The sequence below is a fragment of the Phocoena phocoena genome, chromosome 10, assembly GCF_963924675.1.
Source record: "Phocoena phocoena chromosome 10, mPhoPho1.1, whole genome shotgun sequence".
Lineage (NCBI taxonomy): Eukaryota > Metazoa > Chordata > Mammalia > Artiodactyla > Phocoenidae > Phocoena > Phocoena phocoena.
Window position 1 is genome coordinate 74,413,809 of NC_089228.1, and position 15,334 is coordinate 74,429,142.

Here is a 15,334-nt window from a genome sequence, read left to right on the forward strand (position 1 = left end):
AAAGGGGAATAATAACAGAATCGACCTCATGAGTAGACTGTGACGTGAGCTGATGTCTGTGTTAGGATTTAGAACAGTGTCTGGCAGTGTGTGGCAGGTACCACATAGGACTCTGTTGTTATTACTACTATGTCTACTTCTCTGGTATATTACAAGTTCTGTCAAGAAAACAACTGTATTGTGAACACTACTTTATGTCCCCACGATCTAGTACAGTAGCTGGCATAAAAAAATAAAATAGGGACTTCCCTGGCGGTCCAGTGGCTAAGACGCCGCACTCCCACTGCAGGGGGCATGGGTTTAATCCCTGGTCAGGGAACTAAGAACCCACATGCAGTGCAGTATGGCCAAACCAAACAAAACAAAAACCGAATTCATTTTTAAGGTTCATAAACTAAGACATATAGATTTATGATTCCTCAGAATTTAAAAATAACCATTGAAAGATTTAACTACAAGTTAATTCTGAAACTACAGTTTAAAAAAATTAAAGGAAACGGGCAAGGAAGCAAAAAAAGCAGAGGAATACAGTAAGATAAAAACAAACTAAAAATAGAATAACCATATGATGCAGCAATCCCACTACTGGGCATATGCCTAGAGTAAACCATAATTCAAAAAGACACATGCACCCCAATGTTCATTGCAGCACTATTTACAATAGCCAGGTCATGGAAGCAACCTAAATGCCCATTGACAGACGAACGGACAAAGAAGTTGTGGTACATATATACAATGGAATATTACTCAGCCCTAAAAAGGAACGAAATTGAGTCATTTGTTGAGACGTGGATGGGTCTAGAGACTGTCATACAGAGTGAAGTAAGTCAGAAAGAGAAAAACAAATATCGTATATTAACGCATGTATGTGGAACCTAGAAAAATGGTACAGGTGAACCAGTTTGCAGGGCAGAAGATGAGACACAGATGTAGAGAACAAACGTATGGACACCAAGGGGGGAAAATTGCGGTGGGGTGGGGATGGTGGTGTGCTGAATTGGGCAATTGGGATTGACATGTATACACTGATGTGTATAAAACTGATGACTGATAAGAACATGCAATACAAACAAACAAACAAAAAAACAACTAATACTGAACTTTCTTTGGGTTATTTGTATGGAAATATGTTAATATAAATGTTTCAGACATTACATGAAATTTCTAAAAATCTTATATGTTCTGGTATAATGTTATAAGTCATAATTCTAGTTATTACTTTAAAATGTATATCTCAGAAATAACTAAATTTCCTTGTCAATTGCATTATTATGAACTTTCATCAGATCTTTAACTGTGGTCATTTTTAAGTCTTTTGTCATTTAGAGACAGTTCTGGGTGTACTCTGATGCTTTCGCAAAAATGTTCCTATAAAAGGGTTTCATCTTCAAGGAATTCATGGAAAAGACTCTGACAAGTACAGGTTTCTGGTAACTGACTATACTGCTGAACTGAATGAATAAGCATTTTCAGAACCCTAATGGAAAACTGATGAACTCATAAAAGTGCTAACAAAGATCAAGATGAAAAAAATTAATTACATGGGACTGAGTGAACTGATGAGGAGGATTATAATTTTTGTGACTTTGTTTGAATAATAAAAAAAAATCCCACAAGGACTCAGAGGCAAAAAAATATACAAATCAATTTTCACTGCAAAGTAAAGGAGCTGTTACGGTGGAGGATTACTGGACTGAATGTCAATATTATGACATAGTACGAGTGTGTTTCGTGTTTGGTAATTTCAATCATTGTTGCTTTTGTTGTGGTCATCCATTTACAATGCTTGGTGTCAGTTTATTTATCTCTTGTAAAAATAAAATACAGTGTGTGTGTGTGTGTGTGTGTGTGTGTGTGTGTGAAAAAAAAATTATAGGGAAAAGAGAAAGAAGTAAATAAAAAGAATGGATATATGTATACGTATACCTGAATCACTTTGCTGAAACTAACACAACGTTTTAAATCAACTATATTCCAATATAAAATAAAAATTAAATTAAAAAAATAGTAAAAAGAAAAAACAACATATGTGCTATGTAAATAAAGGTAAATAGGGTAATGTCATCAATTGAAAGAAATTAAAGGAAATACTCTTAATATACTATTAACGACAGTTACATCCAAACTAATTGGTTCAGAAAGATTAACAGTAAAGACAGGCAAAGATATAGCAAGCCTGGTATTCACTGGACCAAGAGAACCAGTTTCTACTGATGAAGAGTCTATCAACAATGAAGAAAAACTCTTGAACTTCTCCCTCCTAATGTAGGAGAACTGGACTATATACAAGAAAAATGGTGGGACATTAAAGGAGATATTTGCAAATACATCACAGCAATAAAAGGCTTACTTTTAAGAAAGAAGATGAAAAGCAACAGAATACTATTGATAATAATGATCTAATAGATACATAAACATCTCCATAGCCTGTCCATAAGTCAGTTACAAAAAGTCGCGACATATTAGGATAGGATACCTAGTAAGTTCTAATGAATTCCTAACACTAAAAAGAATACAGCTAACAACCTGACTACTATGCAATAAAGCAACTAAAACACCCAATAGAGGCTGAAGCAGACGAAACATCCAGCCTGGAAAGTATACGCTCACATATGTCAAATATTCTCCTACATCAATGAGGCTAAAGGGCAATTCTCGAGGATGTTTACAAAACAGTATTTAAATCATAGAAGTATTATATATTGTTAAAATCTATGGGCTGTAGCAAAAGCTATGCTAAGAAGAAACTTTACAACTTTAATATCTCCATTGTTAAACAAGTTTTTCTATAAATAAACAATGAATACATTTGATTTTTCAAAAAAGTCTCTGTTCAATTATATCCTTAGTATAGTACCTAGAAAGGCAATTTCTGGATCAAAGGCATATAGGGTTTTTAAAATTAATGCGCTTGATAGAGATTGCTACACTTTTCTCCAGAAAGCTATGTATCAACTTATGTTCCCACTAATATAGTCTATTTCTCCACACCCAAGTGAACATTAAATAATCCTAGGTACAATTTAAACAAAAACATTTTCTAGGTTAAATAAAATGTGATTTCCAACCCCCCCCCCCCCCCCCCCCCCGCCCAACTTTGGTTTGGTTTCTGGGAAGGAAGGGGGTAGATTGAGAGATGAGGTTCAAGATTATTAAAGTGTATTAAAATGAGTTATAAATTTTCTTGCCTCAGAGAATCCACAATTCTTTGAATAACTCCTGAATATAACCAGCTGGCCTACAGTCATTATATATGAAAGTACCCAAGTCCCACACAAGTGGAAGGATTTAAAATAATACCAAGGGGTACTAGTAGAAGAATTTTTTAGAAGAGTTGATGAGTTTGAGATGACCAATAGCCCAAAGAAATAATATCCAGGCCATCAAGATACCTCATCACTCTTTGGTTACAATAAATTAAGTGATGAGTTTCTATGAGTCACAGGAAAAGTTTAAGCAATATTTAATTATACAAATGATGTACTACATTTTCTACTTCAAAACTATATGATGGGGCTTCCCTGGTGGCGTAGTGGTTAAGAATCCGCCTGCCAATGCAGGGGACACGGGTTTGAGACCTGGTCCAGGAAGATCCCACATGCCGTAGAGCAGCTAAGCCCGTGAGTCACAACTACTGAGCCTGTGCTCTGGAGCCCGCACGCCACAACTTACTGAAGCCTGCGTGCCCTAGAGCCCGTGCTCCACAACAAAAGAAGCCACCGCAATGAGAAGCCTGCACACCGCAATGAAGAGTAGCCCCCATTCGCCACAACTAGAGAAAGCCAGCGTGCAGCAACGAAGACCCAACGCAGCCAAAAATAAATAAATAAAAAACAAACAAACAAACAAAAAACATATGATGGATCATCAATAAGAACTGCTTAAGGGACTTCCCTGGCAGTCCAGTGGTTAAGACTCTGCGCTGTCAATGCAGGGGGCACGGGTTCAATCCCTGGTGGGAGAACTAAGAACCCGCATTCACAGCCCCACCCCCAAAAAGAACTGTTTAAGAGGATGGGGGAAATTCCCAAAAATTTCACTTGAAGACTTTTTTTTTTTTTTTAAACTAAGAGTGATAACTGTCTTACATTAGGCTATTTTATTTTATTGATTTTAATGAACTTATTGTAGGGCTACAAGGAACAAGTCTTCCAAGATTCAGATATCTTCCCTGCTAAACCCAGATGGATAATAGAACTTTACACAAAGCTACCGTCTAGGGAAAAAGGTTTCAATTCTTTCTTTCTTCCTCTTTCCTTCTCTCTCTCTCACTCTCTCTTTCTCTCTCTCTGTCTCCATCTCCATCTCCCTCCCTCCCTCCCTCTCTTCTTAGTCCTCTTTCAGTGTCTCCCTCACTTGGATAATTTCTACAGATATAACAAAGGAATACAGAAGTATTTTGAGATATTTGTGTACATACTGAATTTTGGTAAATAAAGTCTAATTTTAAATTACTTAAAAGCTCTGGTAGAGCTTTTATATAATAAGATATTTTTTCAAAATTAAAACAATTACCTCAGTGATTTTGGATTTTTCCACAGTGTGTCTTCCCAAAGGTGGTCATTTCTGTACTTACAGCTTCTCCATATTTGAGAGCAGGTCAATAAACCCACGATTAATGGCTGTCTCCTATTTAAGGTGCAGAATTACTACAAGAAATAGATGTCTTTTCTTCAAGGACTTTTAAAAGGACTTTTAAAATTTAAATTCTTCTCCCATATAGGCCATTACAAAGTATTGCGAAGAGTTCCCTGTGCTATACAGTAGGTCCTTATTAGTTATTTTGTATACAGTAGTGTGTATATGTCAATCCCAAAAGAGCGGATATATGTACAACAGATCTACTTTGCTGTACACCTGAAACTAACACAACGTTGTAAATCAACTACACTCCAATTAAAAAAAAAACAACTCCCCATGTGACTGGGAACCACTGATCTAAGCAAATGATATTAGACTCATCTGAGAGATGCAGCAGTTAACCATACTCAACATGAGGGATGATAAAGACCTATTCTGGTTGAGATTTCTTACAAAATTTTAATAGAATTAACATAATCTGTTGATTGATTTGTACAATGATGAGTGTCTAAGATATATTAAAATTTTCAAAAGAATGGAAACCAAAAGAATAAAAAATTAAAAAAGGGCGTTTAAAATAAGATTTAATAAATATTTTTAAAGAGTAGGATAAAATGCCCAAATTGTTAATACTTATTACTTGGTCACTTTAAAATTAAATACCACACTTTAAAAAGTTCATTACATGGCTATGTTATTAACTGTGGGAGTATGGCAAAACACTTCCCTTTGTAACTGAATATAATAGCCAAAGTAGTGATGGTAAAAATGAATGATGAATGTAATATTAATTTGAATTGAATATTAAATTCAAGCCCACAGTCTTATCAATATAGTAGATGAGGCAGATAAATGCAAAAGTAACTTTTGTGAATCTGGTGATTTGTTGGTCAATTGTTTCTTAGTGTTAGAAGGACTGAGTGAAACAAGTTTCCTATTGTATGAAGTAGAATGAATGGAAATGCAAAATTTCCATGCCACAAAAAATTCAACGGTAACCTAAGGCACATGCAAATTCAAACTATTGATATTTTCTAAGTAGAAATCAACCAATAACTAAAAGAATTGTCCAGAGGAGATATATAATGGATCAGAGAAGTGAATAAGCATGTTATTATTTGAAGATGCTAAATCATAAAATCTTATAATAGCAAATACACAAGGAAAAGTGTATAACATTTACTGCCAAATGTTCTGAATTGGTAACTAGAGAGAATGAACCAATAGTCACATATGGTATTGATCCATTTGAAAAAAAAGTCTGCTAATTGAAATTAAAACTGATGCTCAGTATCAGCCTGTAGACAGATCTAGAACACTGCAGGTCAATACTGAAGCAGTGTGGTTAGGAGAACTTCTACAGCTAGAACTGTGGAAAAGCCACTACTCTAATTTGAACAGGAAGTTATTCAAGCAATGAAAACTATTAGCAACTGGAAAGCCCCTGTAAAAGATGTGTTGAAGAGCTCCTGACACAAAAATTTCATAAAGATCTATAGCTTTCTTTGCAATCCTACATGAATCAGAAGAAAAGACTAACTTTATACACCCAGAAACTGCATTCTTTAAGCAAAAGAGAAAAAAAATTCAGATCATCCAAAGGATAGATTAATAATATTTGCATATATCACCTATTTTATTCACCATATTTGGACAAATATTTAATGAAAGTTTGTAATGTTCAAGGCACTGTGCTGGGTATAGAAGATATGAAAGTAAATAAAATAAGTCCATGCTTTCAAGGACCTTACTTAGTAAGTCAAACTAAGAAAAAACTACTAGTTACAATCTATCACATACTAAAATATCAGAAGTGAGATGTTGCCAGATAGAGAAAGCTCAGGGGAAGGGAAGAAAAGCTGAATGCCTATTTAGGGAACTATAAGTCCGAGGGGGTTCCTTAAATCGTGTGTGGTGGTGGTGGTTGTGTGTGTGTGTGTATGTGTGTGTACATGTGCCTTTTGGGAGGTAATATGGGAAAAGCGGGGCGAGCAGGAATGGTGGGAGATGAAGATGAAAAAGTCTGTTGGGGCCAGATCATGAAAGATGCATGAATAATGTGCTAAGGACTTAAGTTTCTACTGTAGAAAATGGAGTCATGAAAAGCAGAAGCCTGGCAGCACCTGATCTGTCCTTCGGACCAATGCTTATGAAAAGGAGAGTTCCCAACAGACATCCACATGCAACAGATTACACGGATCACTAAATATTTACAGCTTACTCCAGAATTCTAGATGAGGAATACAATGAGCTAAGAATAAGTCTAATTGCATTAAGCAGCCTGATTTGCATGATTTACCATAAAGTGGTGAACAATAAGAGTTGATCTTAAGGCAACAAATAAATTATGGGATAGAGGGAAATGATCTATACCAAACAACTAATGATCTGTTAATGCCACTAAAGAAGTGATAGCGCTAAAAAGACAAAACTCTTTCCACAGAATAAATTTATTTTCATATTTAGAAGGACTAACTTGTTGCGATTAAACCAATAAGATAAAAAAAGGCTAGACTATGTAACAACAATCTACCCGCCTACTGTGGGGAATGTGGGTGAAGGAGAAAGAATCGGGAAACATAATCTACAAAATATTCAGGGAAAAAACATTTTGGTTATTACAACAGCCACAACTCGAGAACTACAAACATTAAATGTAAATTAGTGGTAAATCCTGTGGCGTTCTGAAATTCGATGATATTTTAAAACTCTTCCCCGCCAAGGTGTTTTATAAACAAGCTGGTGGAGTGATCCTGAGAAAACCCTTGAAATGTATCTTTTAAAAGAGAAGGGTTTCATTTTCAAAAGGACAAACTGAAATTATTTGAGAAAGGAAATATTGATTGATTCTATTAAAAACTTAACTGGACAGTATATTCAGATGTGTTAGTCGAATATCCACTTAGCAAGACTGAACAGTGCAACGCAGTAAGGCCCACGCCGGCACATCAGCGCTGGGAGACACGGATGATCAGTGTGCAGTACTGGTGCATATCTTCACCCTAGAAAGGATTCTCTACTTTCCTGAAGCTGAAACTCCTCGGTGGGGAAGGTGGAAGTGAATGGCAATCACTGTTCCTATGTTTTACCACCAAGGCCTGAGTTAAAATATTCTGTCTCCATAACAAAAGACACTTGTGGACATCGGATCATAAGCCCTGATTTGGATTAAAGGAAATATGACTACTATGAGTACTGCTTCAATGCTGTTACAATGTATTTTACTCCTCAATAGACTAGGGAAGGGGCAGGGAGAAGAATCTTTTAAATTTCACCCACACTAAAGAGTAAAAAATTCTAAACGGGTCTGAGGGTGGAAGACAAAAATGGAAGTGATGCTAAATTTTTTATCATAAAGATGGTAGTTATTTGACTGATCTTGCTCTAAAATTTTTCTATAGCAAAGCATAACCCAAGAGATTGATTAAACTACTACCACCACCACCCAACCACTTCCAGCTTCACACCTGGTATGTGGGGCACTCTGAGCAAAGCAGAAGTCTGACTCTACCCTAAGTTCACATGGTTAAGAGCCCAGAGTTCACATGGTTAAGAAAAGCCTAAAAGAATCCCTTGAGAACCATCTGTCAAATCTGATGTGCTAAGCTATAGAACGATAAGTACCTGGGTAAGAGTTAGGGACTGTTCTATTTTTATAAGATCTGTAACTTACTTTTCATGTCATTAATTGAAAAATGTCTTCTCCAGATGTTTTATGGCAATGAATATACAGATCTCTACCATTACATAATCAGAAGGTGTGGATAAAAAGTAGTTTGATAGAGTTGGAAATCAGTTTCTGAGCTACACATTACACCAAACTTTGGGTTCTCCTAAAGTCACGTAATACTCCCTGTTCTGCAGTTTCTAGGCCAGAAAAACATATACTAAATTACATTAATTCTGCTCTGTGTAGCTAGAATTACCAAAGGTTTTGGGTGGTATTTCTATTAATATTCCCTGAAGAATGATTTCATAGAGTATTTTTAAATTATCTGAACAGAAGTTACTTTCAAAAGAATAAAAGACATACTGATGTGTTCTCTTGAATCTCTTTCAGAAACGAATCCTGACATATTACACTATTTCATGTTTTAAAATGGAGCCTACTTCTCATTTTTCTGTTCTGTGCCCTCTTCAAACCACACTGAAGTTAATTCTATGGACCTGTCTGAAGTTAATGATAAAAAATTTCTTGAAGATGTAATGTGCTTTACTTCAGGATAAACAAAATTTCAAATAAAATAGCAAGTGAAATAGAATATACATGGCTCCATCACACAACCAATAACCCACCTAGAGGGTTCAAAATTCAAGATCAAATAGAGTAATAATAATAAAAATGGCAACCATTTATTGGGCTTGTATTCCCCTCACCAGAGTACTTAGTTACCTTTTGATTTGCCAGTTACTACTAAAGGATTGTGAGGGCAGAAACCATATTTTGTTTTTTTTATAGTCATAACCTCAGGACCTAGAAATAGTGACTGATTTACAAAAGAAGCTCTAATAAATGCTGAATGAATTAAAGAGTGAAAGGATGGATGGATGGTTTGCCTGAATCCAAAGAAAATGATTTCCACTCATTCTAACATGCTGTCTCTTAGGGAAAACTTCCCAGAGATCTGAGCAGAGTCAAGACTGTGATGCACCAGTCTCAATTCTTACACATAACATGAGGTACTTTACACTTAAGAACTTTCGTGGCTGCCTTTCCAGCATCTATTCCTTCTTCTGAAAGCTTCAGGGATCCAGGCTTTTACAGAGGTTAACTGTACCCTCTTTGGAGATGGAGCATATGACTTAGGCTAAGCCAATCAGGGCATGTCATTCTATCAGCTGCTGTGGGTGGGATGGGTTTTGGAAGATACATACATACACATGTAGGCATATATACACATGTAGGCATAGTATATGCACGTGTGTAAATATATATGCATATTTATATATATCATGAATGTACATATGTATATAAACTATATCTCTCTAGTATATAAATTCTGCATTTCTTAATCCCATATACATGTATATTTTAAACTTTGTTCTGGGTTTCAGTTTTTTAACTCAACCTTTTCAGTGTTTTTGGTATTTGTAAACATTTATCTTATTGGGATTAGCCTTTTTATGATAAATCTTATCTAAGATATTATATTTCAACTCAGTCTTGAAGGCATTTTATTTTACTTTTAACTACAGAAACCATGACAGATAGAAAAGGGGAAGTGTTGAACTATCACATTTCATAAACAGGAGAAGATGGAGAACTTCTATAGTCAGCCATCTCTCTCAACGAGGTTCCAGTCTACCTAGCTCCAAAAACTATAACACTAGGACTCAAAACCCCCAGGGATCATAAGCTTATTACACTTGGAGCATAACTGAATGGTATACCTGATTTCTGTGATCATTCAACCTTTATAAGAAACTTTGTACTTAAAAATCTATGACTAGTCACTTCAGGTTAAATTTAGATGACCACTTGGGATCTTACTCAACTTTCAGTCAATTAAACAATTTTTAGGCTGCCTTACAGTTTATGTATTCCATTCTGCTTTTTCTCTAGATTCCAGGATTAGGCCTCTAACTTGAAAACACAAGATAAACAGTCACTGGGGATTTTCAGCACCCTAAGCTGTTTAAAGGCTGCTCTTTGGTGAGCTCTAATCTTTGTTCTCCTGTTTATTTTACCAGTTTGAGGGTTAGTCAGGAGGTAGAGAGCTCACCCAATTTTTTAGGTGTTCCTTATTTACATCTTCTTCACAAAACCTAGCAGTTCAGTAGACCAGATATTTTACTTGATTAATGACAAACTTGAGCTTCTCCAAGTTCCTGCACAGGAGAGCAGTGGGGTTTTAGGCAAGCTCTTCTGTGAGTGACCACAGGTCCTCTGGCAAGAAAACACAAAGCTACCTGCAGGCTGTAGTGACCCTTCCTTGGCCTTTGGTTGACACAGTCACATTTAGTTGATTAGATCTCAAAAACTTAGAATGTGAGAAACAGGATCAACAGCCAAACACACGTGGGTCATTCTGGGGTGGGTTTAGGGGATCTGAGGGGTGGTTGGAGGGGAGTTGTGAGTATTTATATGTATTATGCTTATCATTTCCCTGCTTCTCTTTCCCAGTCCCTCGAATACACTAAAGCAATTCTGAACATTATTTAATCTTTACTTGATAATTTAGAAGGGTCTTCAGAGGTCATGGATCACAGATCTCTACTACACACACACCAAAGTGTTAAAAATTTGGTGCTGGAGAAAAACAAATGGGGTAAGCGTTAGTTAACTTAATATGATAATGGACTAGCAAGTAGAAATGGATATAAAAATTCAGACATTTTTTATATTTCAAATCACATAATACTTAATGAAGTAAATTATGAGTAAAACACAAAGCCAGGCACACACAGAAATCAGCTGAAAACAATGGGAAAGAACTCAGTTTTTCATATGCTTGCTCAATATTTTGAGAAAAATCTAGGGTCCCAAGCGAGCTTGTGTCTATAAATTTTTTTCTCTTCTAAATTACATTTAAATAAAAGAAAAAAGAAAAAAAACCAATAACAAGCTTTGTTGGTAGGTCTATACCATTTTCATACATTCTAGGGGAGAAGGTAGTAAACAAAGTTTCTACAACTGTAAGTGATGCTTAGAGGAAAATTAAATCACTGAGTGATGCCAGGACTGATTATTCTACTGCACTTTAAAAGCAAGGGATTGCAGTCTGTGAGTCCAAAGTGGTTTCATATGGACTGCCACAGTTGTGGTTTACGCTTGAAACTATAACCTGTCAAATTAGAAGCAGGCAAGGCCTATGCTCTTAACGGTTCCACTTTTTACTGTCTATAGTTATGTCTACAAGTTCAGCATTTTTTTATCCAGTTTAAACTCTGTTATTTGGATGAACAGAATCTCAAAACTACTCTTTGTTATCTTGGTTAGAGATTTTAGTTATGATACAAAGCTTAGAGAAACTGCCAATCTAATTTTTATTGTATAGGTGAAGCTGACTTTCTTGTAACTATTTTTATCAACTATTGATATTTTATTATCCTGGTTACCACTATGTAATATACAATATAACTACAGGGGAGAGAAATATAAACCACATAAGCTCCCAAGCTTTTTCTATCCTGCACTTCCAAATATTTTATTTACTTGAACTTGTACCTTACTGGCTCATCACTCTTCCAGGCCTACAGTAGCCTGCTATTATGAGCTCAGTGTTACAACATGCTCCATTTCTTCTCTTCTCCTTGACTGTGAAATGCCCTTCCGGGCAACAGGCGTGGTTGACAGAGATCTTCCTGTCAAAACTGAAAAGCTACTTGTTCAATTTTACTAATGTTTTCTGTAGAGTCCTTCCTTAATAAGTTTTTCTTAATGCCCGTTTGTATAATATAAAAATGTTTAAAAAATAAAGCATAAACAATATTTGCTCTCTGTGTAATGCATCATAAGTGAAACCATGCCACGAAACAATCATATCCTGTTTAGGCCATAATGACATCAGAAATACATGTTTATCATCTGCTTTGGACAACTTAGCATGTTTTTGGCCCAAGGCGAACTAAAATCATTTGCAGTTGCCTCAAACCAAGATAACCACACATTTCTAAGGTAATTGATACCTAAGAAGAACATTGCCTTTAGATCACAGTTCATGATCTAAGCATACTAATTCTTTAAAGAAGGTGGTTAAATTTTATAAAGCATATATGTCTATTGGACTTCCTCCAAAATTTAACATGAAATAATTATATTTTTAGCATGCACAGAGACTATGATAAAGTCAGCACTTAGCACGATCTTTCGGAGCTCTGGAATTACCTCTCTTGACCAATTTAAAGAGAAGGGGAAAAATGGAGATTTGTTTTTTTACATGTAAAAGTATTATAAGAATAAGAATGATAAGAATAATGCCTTATATTTTAGAAGGCACTCAGATGAAATCAATCACTACTTTTATTTTTCCACAAGTATTTAAGGAAACCATTTTATGAATAGAAAGCTAGGGTAAATAGAAGGCATACAATTTTCATATTCATTGTTAAAACATACCCAGGGAATCCAAACACATGTCACTAACTGTGTTTTACAGTGATATAAAGCATGGAATTGCCCTGGATCCTACCTTATCTGGTGAGTCCAACCAGAGGCTGCAACTACAGCTGGAAAAATAGCTCTTCACACTATATGCCAACGCAAAAGCAGTAAGGATTACCTTTGTCCACAAAGATAACTGGATGGTTTGGTACAAAAACTAAGTAAATATTTAATTATAAACTAGCTTTTATGGAATAAAATAGTATCAGTAAAAGTAAGATCCAGAAGGAAGCTTAGGGAAACCTACTCATATTCAAAGGAGGAAACAAAGAAACAGAAAACTGAAGTTGTTTCCCAAAGTCAGCTACGAAGGCTGAGTTTGACATCCTTTCCAGGGTTACTCCACTACACAATACTGCCTTCAGACATGAAACCACTGATTTGGACATTTCAGACCACATTTAAAGAACGTAAGACTAGAACCAAATAGTATATGCACTGCAGTTATTCTATTACCCTAAAAAGGGAAGCATGTACTATACCTCCATTCTTTCTTGTTTAACTTCATCAATTTCATCATCTTCAAACATTGCCAAGAGTTCTCCTGTTTGATCAATGGAGTTGAGAAAGTCTTGAGCGATTTTTTGTCTTTTGTTCGCATTATTACTGCCACTCAATTTGTCTTCATGAAGATAAGGGAAGGAAAAAAGAAATGTTCTTAAATAGGTTTATATCTGCCCCAATCATATGTATTGAATACTGCATATAAAATTCAGAACTGGAATTCTCTCATAATAATCTTCGTAAGGAGAATCCTTGTATCCAAAACAAAAGCATAAGTCGTGCAGAATTAAATCATCTATTTATGTCATGAATAAGATTGAGAGAATAAAACCAAATGATCAATTAGCACAATAAGTGTGAATGGATTAAAATTCCTTACCAAAAAAAAAAAAAAAAAAAAAAAAGGAAAGACTCTCAGATTTGGAAAAAGAATCCTGCTACAGCAAGTCTAATCAAGAAAGTAAATAAAAACAAAAACATAAATAAAAAACACCAGGATTGAGACATGAAATTAAAAGAAGAAAATACTAGGTACACTACTGTGGCAATATATTTGAAACCTACGGGATGAGATCTTACTCTTTTTCTCATAAGAGGTAAAACTACCATACTTATTTAAAAGCAAAACATAACTCTGAGAAAGTTACTGCAAAAAGTCAGGAAGGAATGTAATATTGCAAAAGGTAATTAATACAGTTTAATACACAAAAGTATCAGTGTGAATTAGTGGGGAAGAGCTACATTATTTTTTAATGTGACAAATTGTGTGCTCCTATACCAAATAAAGACAACCCAAACATCTTAGGGTGAAAAAAAGCCTGTCACTCCCTACTCCAACACAGCTTTGTTACCACCCACCTCAATTATGTTGCTACTATCAAATATATTATACATCTATATATTATAGACACAATATTACAATTATATATCTTGTTTTATACAATTGCTTTTAAATCTATTAAGAAAGGAAAATAAATAACACAATTCTATATTCTCTTATATTTACCTACATAATTACCTTTATAGATACTCTTTGTCGTGTGTGTGTGTGTGCACGTGTGTGTGTGTGTGTGTGTGTGTGTGGTGTGTGTAGGTGTGGATTCAAATTATTGTCTGGTACAACTTGCTTCCAGCCAGAATAACTTCCTTTAGTATTTTTTATATGGGTCTGCTAGCAAAAAAATTCTCCAGTTTTTGTGTATCTGAGAATATCTTTATTTTGCCTTCATTTTTGAAACACAGTTTTGCTGAACATGTTTCTTGACATATTTGTTGTTGACAGTTTTTCTTTTCAGCATTTGGAATACGTCATCCCACTGCTATCTGACCTGCATTGCTAATGAGAAGTCGGCTGTTAATATTGTTGAGGTTCCACTGTATTTGATGAGGTGATTTTCTCTTGCCTTTCACGATTTTCTTTTTGTCTTTGTCTTTCAGCATTTCTACTAGAATGTGTCTGAGTATGGATCGCTATACGTTTATCCTACTTGGAGCTTGCTGAGCTGTTTGGATGTGATTAGTAATTTTCACCAAAGTTGAGAAGTTTTCCATCATTATTTCCTTGAATATTTTTTCTGCTCTTTCTTTTCTTCCCTTCTGTAGTCCCATTGCATACACTGGTTCACTTAATGGTGTCTCATATTTTTCTGAAACACTATTAATTTTTCTTCATTCTTTTTTCTATTTGTTCCTTAGACTGTATAACCTTTAACAATCTGTCTTCAAGTTCGCTGATTCTTCCTTCTGTCAGTTCAGTTACTATTGAGCCCCTCTACTGAATTTTTCATGTCAGTCATTGTACTTTTCAACCCCAGAATTTCCACTTGTTTCTATAATTTCTGTCTCTTAATTGATATTCTCTATTTTGTGAGACACAGTAACCATACCTTCCTTTTGTTATTTGCACATGGTTTCTTTTAGTTCTTTGAACACCATTTAGAATAGCTATTTAGTTTCTGTCTGCTAAGCCTAACATCTGGACCCCCTCGAAGGCAGTTTGTGTTGTCTGCTTATTCTTCCTGTGTTTATGGATCATACATATCTGTCTCTTTGAACGTCTAAGTATTTTGTTGTTGCTGTTGAAAATGGACATTTTAGGTAATATATTGGAGCAACTCTAGCTAATAATTCCCTCTCCTCCCTGGG

At 35.3% G+C, this 15,334-nt stretch overlaps 1 protein-coding gene across 1 annotated transcript in view; it reads right to left on the reverse strand.

Moving 5' to 3' along the window:
* Window positions 1-15,334, reverse strand: part of SUPT3H (SPT3 homolog, SAGA and STAGA complex component) — a 432,145-nt gene that overhangs the window by 126,285 nt on the left and 290,526 nt on the right. The window contains exon 6 of the mRNA XM_065886432.1: window positions 13,168-13,307. Coding sequence (XP_065742504.1) covers window positions 13,168-13,307 — 140 coding nt within the window. The remainder of the gene's footprint in view (window positions 1-13,167; window positions 13,308-15,334) is intronic.